Source organism: Staurois parvus, unplaced genomic scaffold (assembly GCF_062004578.1).
Source record: "Staurois parvus isolate SC_StPar_1 unplaced genomic scaffold, SC_StPar_1.0 ptg000132l, whole genome shotgun sequence".
Taxonomy (NCBI): domain Eukaryota; kingdom Metazoa; phylum Chordata; class Amphibia; order Anura; family Ranidae; genus Staurois; species Staurois parvus.
The window spans coordinates 77,062-95,000 of NW_028317928.1; the positions used below are offsets into that span (position 1 = coordinate 77,062).

A 17,939-nucleotide genomic window follows, 5' to 3' on the forward strand; every position below is an offset into this window, starting at 1 on the left:
ATTTCGGTGCTTTTTTGCAGAGCTGCTTCTAGGAAATAAGGAACCTGGTTTTTTAGTCATGTGACATCTACAGGAGGAACTAATGAGGAGAATATAACAGGAACAGGTACCTTGACAAATTCCCAGTGTAGGTGAATGAGCAGCACCATTGGTGGGGAAGAGGAAGGTGCAGTGTGGGCCTGAGTACCTGAGCCAATACCACACTAAGAATATATGTCTGCTCAAGTTCCCTAGATACCCACCTGACCCTCCCCAGGTATGTAATATGACACTGTCTGAGCTTCAGGACTGCAGACAACATTTTGTGCCCCTTAACCTTGCTGGCTAAGGTCACCACCCAGTGCAGCCACTCCCATTGACAGCCTGATTAGGAATTGCAGCCGCTGTGCAGCGCCGGAATAACTTTTTAGTATCCATTACACGCAGAATAGCTAAAAACACTTATTTTCCCTTCTATAGATTTATATTAAAAGGCTTTAGAGGGGACTGTATGGAATGCGATGTGCATATTAAGAAGAGGAAATTGCTAAAAATACAATACATTATATCCTTAGACGTTTCGTCCGCCAGTCCTGAACCTGAGGAAATGGACACCAGCCATAATCACGTGACCCAGAGGATTTTAAACCTCACCCTGGAGATCATCTACCTGCTGACTGGAGAGGTGAGGAGGATTCTGGGAGGTCACATGACGTCACTCTTATCTCTTAATAAAATACAGACCTGACCGGAGAGGTGAGGAGGATTTTGGAGGTCACATGACATCACTCCTATCTCTATTAATAAAACACAGACCTGACCGGAGAGGTGAGGAGGATTCTGGAGGTTACATGACATCACTCCTATCTCTATTAATAAAACGCAGACCTGACTGGAGAGGTGAGGAGGATTCTGGGAGGTCACATGACGTCACTCCTATCTCTATTAATCAAATGCAGACCTGAGAGGTGAGGAGGATTCTGGGAGGTCACATGACGTCACTCCTTTCTCTATTAATTAAACGCAGACCTGACCTGAGAGGTGAGGAGGATTCTTGGAGGTCACATGACATCACTCTTATCTCTATTAATAATACACAGTCCTGACCGGAGAGGTGAGGAGGAATCTGGGAGGTCACATGACATCACTCTCACCTCTATTAATAAAACACAGACCTGACCGGAGAGGTGAGGAGGATTCTGGGAGGTCACATGACATCTCTCATACTCTTATTTTAGGATTATGGACCTATAAAGAAGGAAACAAGTGAGTGGCCACCTTGCTTGCTGATATCTGAGAAAAACAACAAGAAGAAGATTCTAGAAGTCACCCAGATGATCATTGATCTGCTGACAGGAGAGGTGAGCGGTGCTGGGAATTCTGGGACATTCTCCAGTAACAGACAAGGGATGTGTCTGGATGGTGACTGTATCATTGTGTGTGTCAGGTTCCTATAAGGTGTCAGGATGTCACTGTCTATTTCTCCATGGAGGAGTGGGAGTATTTAGAAGGACACAAGGACCTCTACAAGGACATCATGATGGACAATCAGCCGCCCCTCACATCACCGGGTAAGAGGAGACTTTATTGTAAAGGAAAGAGCAGTACAGAGGATCCACCTAGATCCGCCATCATCTGATAAACACATAGAAACAATGGATTCAGTCAGTGTGTGTGTTTCCTACAGATGGACCCAGTAATGGGAACCCACCAGGGAGATGTCCCCGGTATTCCCAGGATTCCACATATGAAGATCAGACCATCCCTCACCATCATCAGGTAGATGGATCCAGTAATGGGAACCCGCCAGAGAGATGGACCCGTCCTCTGTATTCCCAGGATTCTACACAGGAATACCATACCATCCCTCACCATCATCAGGTAGATGGATCCAGTACTGGGAATCCGCCAGAAAGATGTCCCCGTCCTCTGTATTCCTGGGATTCCACACAGGAACATCAGGAGATTCCTCAGGAGGATCACAAGGTCCTGCAGGACTATTCGGTAAGTGAAACAAATGATCTCACTAAGGTGATCCTTAGCGTTTTATTTAAAGTATTCGTTTGTGATGTTCCTTTTGTGTTATCCAGGGTGCTGGTGTGATTGCTGTTAAGGTTGAAGTGAAGGAGGAAGCGGATGATTTGCATGTGAGGAGTGATGAGCTGCGCAGGGAGGAGGAGATCCCTCTAGAGATCAGCACAGGTGAGGAATAAATACTAAACCCAGAAAAGATGTTCCTTGTTCAGTCAGTACAACAATCTCAAATCCTACCCTTTGTCACCTTGAATGACAAACTCTGCATGGCAAGAGCCATTTGGAAGTAAACTGAAGGGAATCCATGTAGTCTTCTCATTTGCTAACACCATTAAGGGGCATTCTAAAATCAGGCTTTTTTTAACATTTGGGTTGAGCTTTCAGAGTCCAAAAATCTAAAAAAACACTTTTGTTCCTTCAGATGGGCCTGACACCGGAACTAAATCAGAAGCATTTCCCTTTATCTATGCATGCCACAATTTGATTGATGACAAAATCACCCAAAGTCTTCAAGCTGGGAGATTTATGGCCCCAAGCTCTACTCCATGGTACCTCAATGCCCCTAGACCATCCAGTCTTTTGCATTTCGTTGAGCATTTTACCAGTGACTCCAAAGCACGGCAGAGTGGAATAGTTGGCCGAGATGTGACTGTTGCCCCATCAAACTTTAACACCAGGTTTCACCATCCACCCAAACCATCTTTTCTCATAAGCGACATTGGACATCTTACTGTAGACTCAAAAATGCACCAATCTGGAGGAACTGGCCAAGCAGAGGCCATCACCCGTTCCAGGTGCAACAATAAGCATCGTGGTTCTACTAGACAACTAAAGATCTCCAAGAAAGTGAAGAATGTTACAGTTGAATCCACCATGCACCAAATCAGCAAAGTTCCCCAAGAGGAGACCATTGTTCCCTCAAACATCAACAGCAGGCATCAGAATTTGTCCAGACAAACCGACTCCTTAAAGGACGTAGAACGTTTTTCTGACAACAGCAAAGAGCAACAGACATGTATGGAGTCAGATCTTCCTTCCGGCAAAAAACGCTTTACATGCGAGGAATGTGGTAAGTCATTAACCCGAAAGGAAAACTTGGTTTGTCACAGGCGCATTCACTCGGGAGAGAAACCTTTTTTATGCACCGAATGCGGCAAGGCGTTTAAGAAGAGTTCACACCTTTTAAAACACCGGCAGATCCACACGGGGGAGAAACCCTATTCCTGCTCTGAATGTGGAAAAAGTTTTGCCTGGAAGGGCGACTTCGTTGTCCACCAGCGTATACACACTGGGCTGAAGCCGTATGTCTGTACAGAGTGCGGAAAGGGGTTTTCCATCAAGTCGTATTTGGTGAAGCACCAGAGAACGCACACAGGAGAGCGTCCATACACTTGCTCCGATTGTGGGAAGTCCTTTGGTTCTCGGTCCAACGTCTTGCTACACCGGAAGGTCCATTCGGGGCAGAAGCCATTTACCTGTTTAGAATGCGGCAAGAACTTCACCTGGAAGTCGGAGATGGTGAGCCACCAACGAGTTCACACTGGTGAGAAGCCCTATTCTTGCCCCGAATGTGGTAAGAGCTTCTCCAGTCAGTCCTATTATACCAAGCACCTCAGAATTCACACCGGCGAAAAGCCTTACCCGTGCACAGAGTGTGGTAAATGCTTTTACACTAGCTCCAACCTGTCCATTCATCAGAGGAGTCACACGGGGCTGAAGCCGTACACATGTGAGGATTGCGGACAGACTTTTACCTGGAAGGCCGACTTGGTGAAACATCGGAGGTGGCACACAGGCGAGAAGCCTTTCCAGTGTCCGGAGTGCAATATAGGTTTCACCACAAAGTCGGAACTGAACGGCCATTGGAAAATCCATACAGGGGAAAAACCGTATTCGTGCGCGGAGTGTGGGAAGGCCTTCATCCAGATGGGCCGCCTCCTCAGGCACCAGCTGAAACATGCCAAGATTGAAGGAATGTGGGAAGGCCTTCATCCAGATGGGCTGCCTCCTCAGGCACCGGATGAAACATGCCAAGATTGAAGGAATGTGGGAAGGCCTTCATCCAGATGGGCTGCCTCCTCAGACACCAGCTGAAACATGCCAAGATTGAAGAAGTCTGGGAAGGCCTTCATCCAGATGGGCCGCCTCCTCAGGCACCAGCTGAAGCATGCCAAGATTGAAGGAATGTGGGAAGGCCTTCACCCAGATGGGCTGCCTCCTCAGGCACCGGATGAAACATGCCAAGATTGAAGGAATGTGGGAAGGCCTTCATCCAGATGAACCACCTCCTCAGGCACCAGCTGAAACATGCCAAGATTGAAGGAGTCTGGGAAGGCCTTCATCCAGATGGGCCGCCTCCTCAGGCACCAGCTGAAACATGCCAAGATTGAAGGAATGTGGGAAGGCCTTCACCCAGATGGGCCGCCTCCTCAGGCACCAGCTGAAACATGCCAAGATTGAAGGAGTCTGGGAAGGCCTTCATCCAGATGGGCCGCCTCCTCATGCACCATTTGAAACATGGCAAGATTGAAGGAGTGTGGCAAGGCCTTCATCCAGATGGGCCACCTCCTCTGGCACCAGCTGTAACATGCCAAGATTGAAGGAGTCGGGGAAGGCCTTCATCCAGATGGGCCACCTCCTCAGGCACCAGCTGAAACATGCCAAGATTGAAGGATAAGCTGACCAAGTTGTGCAAAACCGATATTTCACACGCGGTCTTCTTATATCTCCAACAGCAACATTTCACCACCAAATTTCTTGACCCTCCCCACCGGGGAGTCTTATTTCTCCTGCAGCAATATTTGGAAGGTATGATAAGGGTAAATTTTATAAGATCTATTGGGCATCTTTGTTGTAGCTTCTGGTGGTGGATGGAGTTGGGAATGTCTATCAAGTAGGATTTGAGATTTCCAGCCTTGAGTTGTCAGTTCCATCGGACAGTCATTATGAAGAGCTATAACTCCTCCGCTTGGGGTCATAATTTGCTTCACATTAGACATCTCCCAACTGAAGTCCAGAAGATATAAGAAGTCAATGGTGAACTCAGCCATTTGTTATTCACTCAGCACTGAACTATAAGTTTTGGCATAACCAACACTTTGAAGTCTAAATCTAAGGTAATATAAGGGAAGCATGAGCACTACAAAATAGAAAAAAATAATAAAAATAAGAATGTAGATGTATCTACTGTACAGTGGATATAAAAAGTCTACACGCCCCTGTTAAAATGTCAGGTTTCTGTGATGTAAAAAAAAAAAGAAACAAAGCTAAATCACTTCAGAAAATTTTCCACCTTTAATGTGACCTATAAACTGTACAACTCAATTGAAAAACAAGTCTTTTGCGGGGGGAGTAAACGTAAAAAACTAAAATAATGTGGTTGCATAAGTGTGCACACCCTGTTAAAACTGCAATCACATTCAAAATCATGTTAAATAGGAGTAAGTACACACCTGCCATCATTTACCTCTGATTGAACCCCAAATAAAGTTCAGCTGTTCTAGTCGGTCTTTCTTGGCATTTTCTTAGTCGCATCCTACAGCAAAAGCCATGGTCCGCAGGGAGCTTTCAAAATATCAAAGGGATCTCATTGGTAAAAGGTATCAGTCAGGAGAAGGGTACAAAAGAATTTCCAAGGCATTAGATATACCATGGAACACAGTGAAAACAGTCATCATCAAGTGAAGAAAATTTGGTGCAACAGTGACATCACCAACAGTGACATCATCAAGAACTGGACGTCCCTCCAAAATGGATTAAAAGACGAGAAAAAAAATGTTCAGGGAGGCTGCCAAGAGGCCTACAGCAACATGAAAGGAGCTTCAAGAATATCTGGCAAGTACTGGCTGTGTTGTCCATGTGACACCAATCTCCCGTATTCTTCTGGGCTATGGGATAGAGTGGCAAGACAGAAGCCTTTTCTTACGAATAAAAACATCCAAGCCCGGCTAAATTTAGCCAAAACACATCTGAAGTTTCCCAAAAGCATGTGGGAAAACGTGTTATGGTCTGATGAAACCAAGGGTGAACTTTTTGGCCATAATTCCAAAAGATATGTTTGGCGCAAAAACAACACTGCACATCACCAAAAGAGCACCATACCCACCGTGAAACATGGTGGTGGCAGCATCATGCTTTGGGGCTGTTTTTCTTCAGCTGGAACTGGGCCCTTAGTCAAGGTAGAGGGAATTATGAACAGTTCCAAATACCGGTCAATATCAGCACAAAACCTTCAGGCTTCTGTTAGAAAGCTGAACATGAAGAGGAACGTCATCTTTCAGCATGACAACGACCCAAAGCATACATCCAAATCCTCAAAGGAATGGCTTCACCAGAAGAAGATGGATGTTTTGGAATGGCCCAGCCAGAGCCCAGACCTGAATCCTATAGAAAATCTGTGGGGGGATCTGAAGAGGGCTGTGCACAGGAGATGTCTTCGCCATCTGACAGATTTGAAGGGTTTTTGCAAGGAAGAGCAGGCAAATATTTCCAAGTCAGGATATGCTATGCTGATAGACTCCTCCCCAACAAGACTGAGTGCTGGAATCACATCAAAAGGGGCTTCAACAAAGGATTAGTGTAAGGGTGTGCAAACTTATGCAAGCAGATTATTTTAGTTTTTTTATTTTTACTTCCCTCCACCTAAAAGTTTTCAGTTTGTTGTTCAACTGAGTTGTACAGTTTATAGGTCACATTAAAGGTGGAAAAAGTTCTGAAATGATTTATCTTTGTCTCATTTTTTTTACCTGACATTTTAAAAGGGGCGTGTAGACTTTTATATTCACTGTAGATTAGGCCACCACATACATTACAATCTGATTGTACGATATTATTTAGATCTACCAACAACTATGTAGAATAGAGGCCTGCCTGATCAGATTGAAGTTGATTGAGTAGACTAGGTAGGTCCTAGGTAGATTGTATGGTCAAAATGTAACATGTATCATACATGGACCTTTAGACCAATACGGCAAGTCAGAAACCAATATGGCTCTTACATGATTTAGGAGGATTGACCCACACATTAGTCAGAGGCCAGACTGGCCCTCGTGTCAGACAGAAGCCAAATTGGCCTTTGCATGCGTCAAAACCTGGACTGGCCCCTGTGTGAGTCAGAGGCCAGGCTGACTCTTGTGTTAGAAGCTGGACTGGTCCTCCTGTTAGAATTCACATTGATCCTCAAGTGAGTCATAAGCCCAACTGGCTCTTGTTTAAATCAAAACTAAACTAAAGTCCACTTAAATAGCCCTTACTTGGGTCACAAGCCAGACTGGTCCTCATATTAGAGGCCAGAATGGCTACTGTGGAAGTTAGAAGCCAGCCTAGCACATACTGTAAGATGCCGGACTAACGCTTTCATGAGTCAGAGGCCCTACTGGACTCGTGTTAGTCAGAAGCCAAATTGGCCCCTTGCATTAGTCAGAAGCTAAACTGGCCCCTGCGTGAGTCATGAGCTGGACTGGCCCCTACGTGAGTCATGAGCTGGACTGGCCCCTACGTGAGTCATGAGCTGGACTGGCCCCTGCTTGAGTCATGAGCTGGACTGGCCCCTGCTTGAGTCATGAGCTGGACTGGCCCCTGCTTGAGTCATGAGCTGGACTGGCTCCTGTGTGATTCATGAGCTGGACCGGCCCCTGCTTGAGTCATGAGCTGGACTGGCCCCTGAGTCAGGGGTTGGACTGGTTCTTGCATTAAAAGCTGAACTGGTCCTCGTGTTAATCAGTAGCCGAATTGATCCTCAAGAAAGTCAAAAGTTGGATTAGCCCCCACGTGAGTCAGAGGCCCGACCACATTGGTCAGCAGCTGAACTGACCTTTGCTTTATAAGCTGAATTGGCCCTAAAATGCTTCTTGCATTAAAAGCTGGACTGGCCCTCATGTTAATTAGTGGAATTAAGCCTCAAGTTTTGAGTCAAAATTTGGACTAACCCCTACGTGAGTCAGAGGCCAGACTGGCCCCTACTTTATTCAGCAGCTGAACTGGGTCTCAAATTAGAAGCCAAATTAGCCCTCAAGTGAGTCAGAAGCCGGGGTGGCCCCTTTATGAGTTAGAAGTCCAAGCTGGCCACATGAATGAGTCAGAAGCCGGAGTAGCCCCTGCATGAGTTGGAAGTCCAAGCTGGCCACATGAATGAGTCAGATGCCTGAGTAGCCCCTGCATGAGTTGGAAGCCCAAGCTGGCCACATGAATGAGTCAGAAGCTGCAGTAGCCCCTGCATGAGTTAGAAGTCCAAGCTGGCACCATGAATGAGTCAGAAGCCAGAGTAGCCCCTGCATGAGTTAGAAGTCCAAGCTGGCCCCATGAATGAGTCAGAAGCCGGAGTAGCCCCTGCATGAGTTGGAAGCCCAAGCTGGCCACATGATTGAGTCAGATGCCGGAGTCGCCTCTGCATGAGTTGGAAGTCCAAGATGGCCACATGAATGAGTCAGAAGCTGCAGTAGCCCCTGCATGATTTGGAAGTCCAAGCTGGCCCCATGAATGAGTCAGATGCCAGGCTGAACCTTGAATTAGAGGCCAGAATGGCCTTTGTGGAGTTAGATGCCAGACCAGCTCCCACATAAAGTCAGAAGCCAGGCTATCCCTTAGGTGAGTCAGAGGCCAGACTGGTCCTTGCATGACTCAGAAGTCAGACTGGCACAAGGGCTGGTCAGAAGACAAACAATCAGCTGTGTGAGTCATGAGCTGGACTGGTCCTGCATGAGTCAGAAGCTGGAGTGGCCCTCACATTTTTTCAGGAGCCAATTTGATCCTAAGTCAGAAGCCAGAGTACTCCCTGAACTGGCCCTCATGCTAAAAGACGAACTTAAGGTAATGTGTGCCTTAACCACATCAGCCCTGGAAGGTTTTACCTCCCCCCCTTCCTGACCAGGTCAATATTTGCTATTTAGCAATGCGCTATTTTAACTGGTAATTGCGCGGTCATGCAACACTGTACCCAAGCAAAACTGATTTTAAAAAAATTCATATAAATAGAGCTTTCTTTTGGTGTTTGATCACCACTGGGGGTTGTTTATTTTTGATTATATAACGGGGTCTGAAAATTTTGAAGAAAAAAAAAACAATATTTTTTTTCATAAAACAATAAATTTAAACAATCAACTTTTTTCATAAATTTAGGCTAAATTATATTCTGCTACATAATAAGTGCTCCCAATATGTGTGTATTGATTATTATGTGTGAAAGTTAAAGTGTCTATGGTATACATATATACTGGAATGTTTTTTTGTTTTTTTTTTATTATACTACTAAGGGCGGTGGTCAGCGATTTACAGTGGGACTGTGATAGTGCGGCGGGCAATCTGACACTGGGTGGCAACTGATTGACACTGACATTTCCAGTGACACTAATACAGTACACTGTCACTGGCTGGGAAGGGGTTAAAGTGGTTCTAAAGGCTCAAGGTTTTTACCTTTTATGCATTCTATGTGCAGCATCCCCCCCCCCCAATACTCACCTAAACCCCCTCTCCATCCAACAATGTGCACTGGAGTCTTGGCTATCCTTGGACTTCCTCTTCTCATTGGCTGAGACAGAAGCGGGAGCCATTGGCTCCCACTGCTGGCAATCACAGCCAGTGAGTCAATGAGAAGAGAGAGGGGCGGAGCCGCAGCTCCAGGTTTGAATGGACACACGGAGCAGCGGGTGCCCCCATAGCAAGCTGCTTGCTGTGGGGGCACCTGACAGGAGGGAGGGGCCAGGAGAGCCTGCAGGAGACCCGAGAAGAGGCTGCTCTGTACAAAACTGCTGCACACAGCTGGTAAGTATAGACATGTTTATTTTTTTCTTTAAAAAAAAAAATAAGCCTTTAGAATCGCTTTAACATCTCAGGTAATCAAGGGGCAAAGTGTGCGCCTAACAAGTGTTAATTTGTGTAATGTGTACTGCTTTTTACTAAAAATCTCTTTTGTTTCTTCTCCCTGCTTTGCAGGAGGAAGAAACAGATCGTTCCCTCTGTTTCTTCTCCCTGCTTTGCAGGAGGAAAATACAGAGAGATCGTTCCCTCTGTTTCTTCTCCCTGTTTTGCAGGAGGAAGAAACAGAGAGATCGTTCTCTCTATTTTTTCTCCCTGCTTTGCAGGAGGAAGAAACATAGAGATTGTTCCCTCTATTTTTTCTCCCTGCTTTACAGAAGGAAGAAACAGAGATCGTTCCTTCTGTACGACACAACCGATCAGCAGGTCCCAGCCATGAATCATCAGCCAGGACCTGCTGACAAACTCCCGCTGTGCACAATGAGGCGGGGGCACGCACCCTGTACCCACAAGAAGCCAACGACATCCAGGTACGTCACTGTGCCTGTACAGGCCGCCCATCCGCAGTACATAGAGAGTGGGCGGACTGTCCTGAGTTGGTTAAAGTGAAAGAACTTTCCAACAACATTAGTCTGAGCCCCATGGAAGTCTTAGGGAAAAAAAAAAAAAAATTAGTTGTAGCACTGTACAACCTACAGTGGGTGGAGCTCAGAATCCGAGAACACCTGAAATACATTTTTCAGATCTATAGCTGGTCCAAAAATAATCAATTTAGGTGCCCATATGGAAGAAAAATATATCTGAAATATATTTTAAAAATATTCTTCCCAAATATACTGCCATATACAGTTTCAAGAAAAAGTATGTGAACCCCTTGGGATTACGTGGAGTTTTGCATGAATTGGGCATAAAATGTGCTCTGAACGTCATCTAAGTCACAACAATAGAAGAACACAGTCTGCTGAACCTAATACTACACAAACATTAGATGTTGCCATGGTTTAATTGCACATAACATGTAAACATTCACAGTGCAGGGAGGAAAAAGTATGTGAGGCCCTAGCTTAATGACTTCTCCCAGAGCTAATTGGATCCAGGAGTGAGCCAACCTTGACTCCAATCAGTGTGATGATATTGGATGTGTTGCTGACAGCTGTCCTGCCCTTAAAAAACACACACCTGTTTTGGATTTACTGGTTTCAAGAAGCACTGTCTGATGTGAACCATGCCTAGCAGAAAAGAGCTCTCAGAAGACCTACGATCAAGAATTGTTGACTTGCATGAAGCTGGAAAGGGTTACAAAAGTATCTCCAAAAGCCTTGATGTTCATGTGTCCACGGTAAGACAGACTGTCTACAAATGGAGAAAGTTTAGCACTGTTGCTACTCTCCCTAGGCGTGGTCGTCCTGTAAACATAACTGCAAGAGCACAGCGCAGAATGCTGCATGAGGTAAAGAAGAATCCCAGAGTGTCAGCTAAAGACCTACAGAAATCTCTGGCACATGCAACATTTTTGTTGACACATCTACAATAAGGAAAACATTAAACAAGAATGGAGTACATGGGAGGACACCATGGAGGAAGCCATTGCTGTCCAAAAAGAATATTGCAGCACGTTTGAAGTTTGCAAAAGAGCACCTGGATGTTCCACAGCACTACTGGCAAAATATACTGTGGACAGATGAAACCAAGATTGAGTTGTTTGGGAAGAACACACAACACTATGTGTGGAGAAAAAAAGGCACAGCACACCAACATCAAAACCTCATCCCCACTGTAAAACATGGCGGAGGGAGCATCATGGTTTGGGGCTGCTTTGCTGCCTCAGGGCCTGATTGTTGTCATTGATGGGAAAATGAATTCCAGAGTTTATCAAGACATTTTGCAGGAAAACGTACGACCATCTGTCCACCAACTGAAGCTCCGCAGAGGATAAGTGATGCAACAGGACAATGACCCAAAGCATACAAGTAATTCAACAAAACAATGGCTGCAACAGCACAGAATACACCTTCTGGAGTGGCCCAGTCAGAGTCCTGACCTCAACCCGATTGAAATGCTGTGGCATGACCTTAAGAGAGCAATTCACACCAGACATCCCAAGAATATTGCTACACTGAAACAGTTTTGTGAAGAGGAGTGGTCCAAAATTACTCCAGATCGTTGTGCAGGTCTGATCTGCAACTACAGGAAACGTTTGGTTGAGGTTATTGCTGCCAAAGGAGGGTCAACCAGTTATTAAGTCCAAAGGTTCACATACTTTTTCCTCCCTGCACTGTGAATGTTTACATGTTATGTGCAATTAAACCATGGCAACATCTAATATTTGTGTGGTATTATGTTCAGCAGACTGTGTTCTTCTATTGTTGTGACTAAGATGACGTTCAGAGCACATTTTATGCCCAATTCATGCAAAACTCCATGTAATCCCAAGGGGTTCACATACTTTTTCTTGCAACTGTATTTGAAATACTACAATTTTTATATATATATATATATATATATATATATACACACACATATATGTGTGTATATATATATATATATATATATATACACACATGCATATATATACATACACACGCACATACATATATATATATACACACACGCACTGCATATTAAAATGCGTTTTTATTACAAAATGTATGAAAAATATTTTTAAAAATACATTTCAAATATACTGTATGTCTTTAAAAATACAAATCTACATTTTTGGAATGCATTTACAAATATATGGAAAAAATATATGTTAAAATAAATTTTTGATATGTTAAAAAAAATCTGAAGAATATATTTAAAAAAAAAAATATTTTTAAAAATATTTTTGTGTTTGTGTGTATATATATATATATATATATATATATATATTATTTATTGAAAAATATTTTGAATATATTGTGAATATGGCCAAAATTGTAGTATTTCAAATATATGGCAATATTTTTGGGAATGATATTTTTAAAATATATTTCCAATATATTTTTCTTCCATGTGGGTGGCTAACATGGACCACAGAGTGAAAACGTAAGAACGCTGACCGAGAAGGAATTTTCATGTTTCGCAGTAGTGTCCCTTGAAGGGAGAGAAGCCCCATCCGCTGTAACCTTTGTTACCAATGTTTGAATAATGTACCCTGCATATATTATATATATTTATTGGTCTAGTGAAGGCAATATGTATTGAATAAAGTTATTAAGAAAACACATTTTTTTGTGACTTACTAGTAGCAAACCATAATGTGTTTAGCAGCCACATTTTGTATAACAATTCTTAAACAATCAAGATAAGTAAAAAAAAAGAAAAAATATTGAGGTAAAGGAAGACAAAGAAAAGACGGAGGTAATTACACCATATTCCAACAACTGGAACACTGGAAACAGATCTCTAGATTTGGCCCATGGACCTATAAAAGGACTTATGTTTTTTCAAAACCTTGGTTCCCAAAGACCCCAAAACTTCCACTATTAGAAATCTGGAGATATGAGGCATGATAGTACTTATCTGGGGAATCCTTCCCTCAACACGTGTCAAAAATAAATTCTTTTTACAGTATTATTAAAATTGGTAAATTTCCATTTCTCTCCTGGTTCCTAGGGAGACACGCAATCGTTTTGGATGATAATTTTTATGTCTCGCAAGGGTTATGGTGGCCCCCTGGAAGGTGACGTGGGCTCACCCCAGGGGTGAGGTCTAAGTTGACAGTTGGCTTCACCAAAGGTCAAGGTGGAGCTGGGCCAGAGACCCTATTAGTCCTGGTTTGCGTTACCATAACTGTCACCAGGCTGACCCCTGATAAGATCACCCCACCTAGGGGTAGCAAGAACACGGATTGTACTGAAAATACAGACTGGTCGGCAGAAGAGTATTCAGGTCTTGGCAGGGAGCAGAGTATTGAGGTCTTGGCAGGTGGAAGAGTTTTTAGGTCTTGGCAGGTGGAAGAGTATTCAGGTCTTGGCAGGTGGAAAAGCAGTCAGGTCCAGGCAGGGGTCTTGGCAGGCAGGGTAGTATTCAGGTCTTGGCAGGCAGCAGAGTATTCAGGTCATGGCAGGTGGAAGAGCAGTCAGGTCCAGGTAAGTGTCCTGGTAGGTAGCAGAGTATTCAAGTCATGGCAGGCAGGAATGTAGTCAGGTCCAGTCAAGGGACTTGGCAGGCAGAGTAGTATTCAGGTCTTGACAGGCAGCAGAGTATTCAGGTTATGGCAGGTGGAAGAGTACTCAGGTCTTGGCAGGTGGAAGAGCAATCAGGTCCAGGCAAGTGCTTGGCAAGCAGCAGGGTATTCTGGTCCAGGCAGGAGTCTTGGCAGGCAGAGGAACATTCCAGTCTTGGGAGGTAGAAGAGTAGTCAGATCCAGGCAGGGGTCTTGACAGTCAGAGGAGTATTCCAGTCTTGGCCAGCAGAAGAGTAGTCACATCCAGGCAGGGTTTTGGAAGGAAAATAAGTATTCCAGTCTTGGCAAGCAGAAGAGTAGTCAGGTCCAGGCAGGGGTCTTAGCAGGCACAGGAGCATTCAGGTCTTGGCAGGAAGAAGAGTAGTCAGGCTTAGGTAGGGGTCTTGGCAGGCAGCAGAGTAGTCGGGTCTAGGCAGAGGTCTTGTCAGGTGACAGGCAGAAGAATGGTTGAGATCATGCCAGGTCAACAAGCAGTCTTGCAGGTAAGTGTTTTATGAGTATTGAGGTTGGGAGGTCCATGTCCAGAATTACTTGTCAGGGCTCCTCCTTCTCCACCTCTACCTGCTTTGTACCAGCACAAGGCTTGATCAGTATTCGATGAATAACCTTCCTCAGTACCTTCACTAGGATCCTCCAACATAGGGGCTCTTCCTATTTCCTGGAGTAACTGTCCACCATGTCCATGACCTGGTAACCACGAGCCCCTCCCGATGCACTGCTTAAACTACAACTGATGCCAGCTGCAGAGATGTTGGGTCTTACCTTCCCAGATGAAGGTCAAAGTATGGTGCTGGCACAATGGGTGGCCAGGAGTTGCAGTGTGCAAAGTGCGAGGCTGTGCACCAGTAAATCCATGCTTTTGGCTCAGATGCTTGACGAATGCCCATAAACCATGTATCATGGACATAGATTAATATCCACTGAGAGAGACAATCCATGAGATAGAGGAGTTTACCGGAGGCTGTGAGAAGATACTGGTGTCATGGAGGGGTCTATTGAGTCAAAGGATGCTCAGGGGTCACTAGATGATAGAGGTGCATCTGGGGTCACTGGGTGACACAGGATACTCTAGATTGACTGGGTAACACAGGGTGTGCCAGGATCACTGGGTAGGCTACGGTAGGTGTTACAGGATGCTCTGGGGTCACTGTTTGCCAGAAAATGCTTTGGGTGTCACAGGATGGTCTGGGGTCACTGGGTGGCACAGGATGCTCTGGGGTCACTGGGTGCCAGAAAATGCTTTGGGTGTCACAGGATGGTCTGGGTGTCACAGGATGCTCTGGGGTCACTGTGTGCCAGAAAATGCTTTGGGTGTCACAAGATGGTCTGGGTGTCACAGGATGCTCTGGGGTCACTGGGTGCCAAAAAATGCTTTGGGTGTCACAGGATGGTCTGGGTGTCACAGGATGCTCTGGGGTCACTGTGTGCCAGAAAATGCTTTGGGTGTCACAGGATGGTCTGGATGTCACAAGATGGTCTGGGGTCACTGGGTGTCACAGGATGCTCGGAGGTCACTGTGTGCCAGAAAATGCTTTGGGTGTCACAGGATGGTCTGGGGTCACTGTGTGCCAGAAAATGCTTTGGGTGTCACAAGATGGTCTGGGTGTCACAGGATGCTCTGGGGTCACTGGGTGCCAGAAAATGCTTTAGGTGTCACAGGATGGTCTGGGTGTCACAGGATGCTCTGGGGTCACTGTGTGCCAGAAAATTCTTTGGGTGTCACAGGATGGTCTGGATGTCACAAGATGGTCTGGGGTCACTGGGTGTCACAGGATGCTCGGAGGTCACTGTGTGCCAGAAAATGCTTTGGGTGTCACAGGATGGTCTGGGGTCACTGGGTGGCACAGGATGCTCTGGGGTCACTGGGTGCCAGAAAATGCTTTGGGTGTCACAGGATGGTCTGGGTGTCACAGGATGCTCTGGGGTCACTGTGTGCCAGAAAATGCTTTGGGTGTCACAAGATGGTCTGGGTGTCACAGGATGCTCTGGGGTCACTGGTTGCCAAAAAATGCTTTGGGTGTCACAGGATGGTCTGGGTGTCACAGGATGCTCTGGGGTCACTGTGTGCCAGAAAATGCTTTGGGTGTCACAGGATGGTCTGGATGTCACAAGATGGTCTGGGGTCACTGGGTGTCACAGGATGCTCGGAGGTCACTGTGTGCCAGAAAATGCTTTGGGTGTCACAGGATGGTCTGGGGTCACTGTGTGCCAGAAAATGCTTTGGGTGTCACAAGATGGTCTGGGTGTCACAGGATGCTCTGGGGTCACTGGGTGCCAGAAAATGCTTTAGGTGTCACAGGATGGTCTGGGTGTCACAGGATGCTCTGGGGTCACTGTGTGCCAGAAAATTCTTTGGGTGTCACAGGATGGTCTGGATGTCACAATATGGTCTGGGGTCACTGGGTGTCACAGGATGCTCGGAGGTCACTGTGTGCCAGAAAATGCTTAGGGTGTCACAGGATGGTCTGGGGTCACTGGGTGGCACAGGATGCTCTGGGGTCACTGGGTGCCAGAAAATGCTTTGGGTGTCACAGGATGGTCTGGGTGTCACAGAAGGCTCTGGGGTCACTGTGTGCCAGAAAATGCTTTGGGTGTCACAAGATGGCCTGGGTGTCACAGGATGCTCTGGGGTCACTGGGTGCCAAAAAATGCTTTGGGTGTCACAGGATGGTCTGGGTGTCACAGGATGCTCTGGGGTCACTGTGTGCCAGAAAATGCTTTGGGTGTCACAGGATGGTCTGGATGTCACAAGATGGTCTGGGGTCACTGGGTGTCACAGGATGCTCGGAGGTCACTGTGTGCCAGAAAATGCTTTGGGTGTCACAGGATGGTCTGGGGTCACTGTGTGCCAGAAAATGCTTTGGGTGTCACAAGATGGTCTGGGTGTCACAGGATGCTCTGGGGTCACTGGGTGCCAGAAAATGCTTTAGGTGTCACAGGATGGTCTGGGTGTCACAGGATGCTCTGGGGTCTCTGTGTGCCAGAAAATTCTTTGGGTGTCACAGGATGGTCTGGATGTCACAAGATGGTCTGGGGTCACTGGGTGTCACAGGATGCTCGGAGGTCACTGTGTGCCAGAAAATGCTTTGGGTGTCACAGGATGCTCTGGGGTCACTGTGTGCCAAAAAATGCTTTGGGTGTCACAAAATGCTCTGGGGTCACTGGGTGTCCGAAAATGCTTTGGGTGTCACAGGATGCTCTGGGGTCACTGGGTGTCAGAAAATGCTTTGGGTGTCACAGGATGCTCTGGGGTCACTGGTTGTCACAGGATGCTCTCTGGTCACTGGTTGTGACAAGATTCTCACAGGTCACTGAAAGTCACAGGATGCTCTGGGGTCACTGGGTGGCACAGGATGCTCGGGGGTCACTAGGAGACCCAGGATCTGTGGTGGTCACTGAAAGTCTCAGGGTGCTCTGGGGTCACTGCGTGACAGAAGATGCTCTGGGTATCACACGATGCTCTGGGGTCACTGAAAGTTACAGGGTGCTCTTGGGATCACTGGAAGTTAAAGGGCGCTTCTGGTGTCACTGGGTGTCACAGGCTGCTGGCTGGCACAGAGGAGGCTACGGAGTCACAGGATGACACAGGTGCATTTGGGGTGACTGGGTGACACAGGATATTCTGGAGTCACTGAGTAACGAAAGGGTGTGCCAGGGTCACTGAGTAGGATGCTGTGGGTGACACAGGATGGTTTGGGGCCACCCTGTGTCAAAAAAAAGCTTTGGGTGTCAGGATACTCTGGAGGCACTGGGTAACACAGGGGATGCAAGGGTCACTGGGTAGGATGCTGTGAGTGTCCCAGGATGGTCTGGTGTCACCGGGTGACACAGGGTACTCTGAAGGCACTGGGCAACGAAGGGGGTGCAAAGATCACTGGGTAGGATGCTGTGAGTGTCCCAGGATGGTCTGGGGTCACAGGATACTCTGGAGGCACTGGGTAACACAGGGGGTGCAAGGGTCACTGGGTGATACAGGATGCTCTGGGGTCACTGGCTGACACAG

General features: G+C 46.3%; 1 protein-coding gene across 4 annotated transcripts in view; it reads left to right on the forward strand.

Annotated features, from left to right (window-relative positions):
• Nucleotides 1–26: 26 nt before the first annotated feature.
• The window catches only part of LOC149466090 (uncharacterized), a 124,545-nt gene continuing 106,632 nt past the window's right edge, over nucleotides 27–17,939 (forward strand). Inside the window, exons 1-7 of one of the 4 annotated variants that reach the window (XM_089672748.1) lie at nucleotides 27–106; nucleotides 555–664; nucleotides 1,218–1,340; nucleotides 1,427–1,550; nucleotides 1,667–1,983; nucleotides 2,070–2,181; nucleotides 2,435–6,730. In XM_089672748.1, the coding sequence (XP_089528874.1) occupies nucleotides 587–664; nucleotides 1,218–1,340; nucleotides 1,427–1,550; nucleotides 1,667–1,983; nucleotides 2,070–2,181; nucleotides 2,435–4,053 (2,373 nt within the window). In that variant the 5' untranslated portion in view covers nucleotides 27–106; nucleotides 555–586 and the 3' untranslated portion in view covers nucleotides 4,054–6,730. Of the gene's footprint in view, nucleotides 257–554; nucleotides 665–1,217; nucleotides 1,341–1,426; nucleotides 1,551–1,666; nucleotides 1,984–2,069; nucleotides 2,182–2,434; nucleotides 6,731–17,939 lie in introns of those variants that run through there. The other 3 variants (XM_089672747.1, XM_089672749.1, XM_089672750.1) reach the window with 3 other exon arrangements.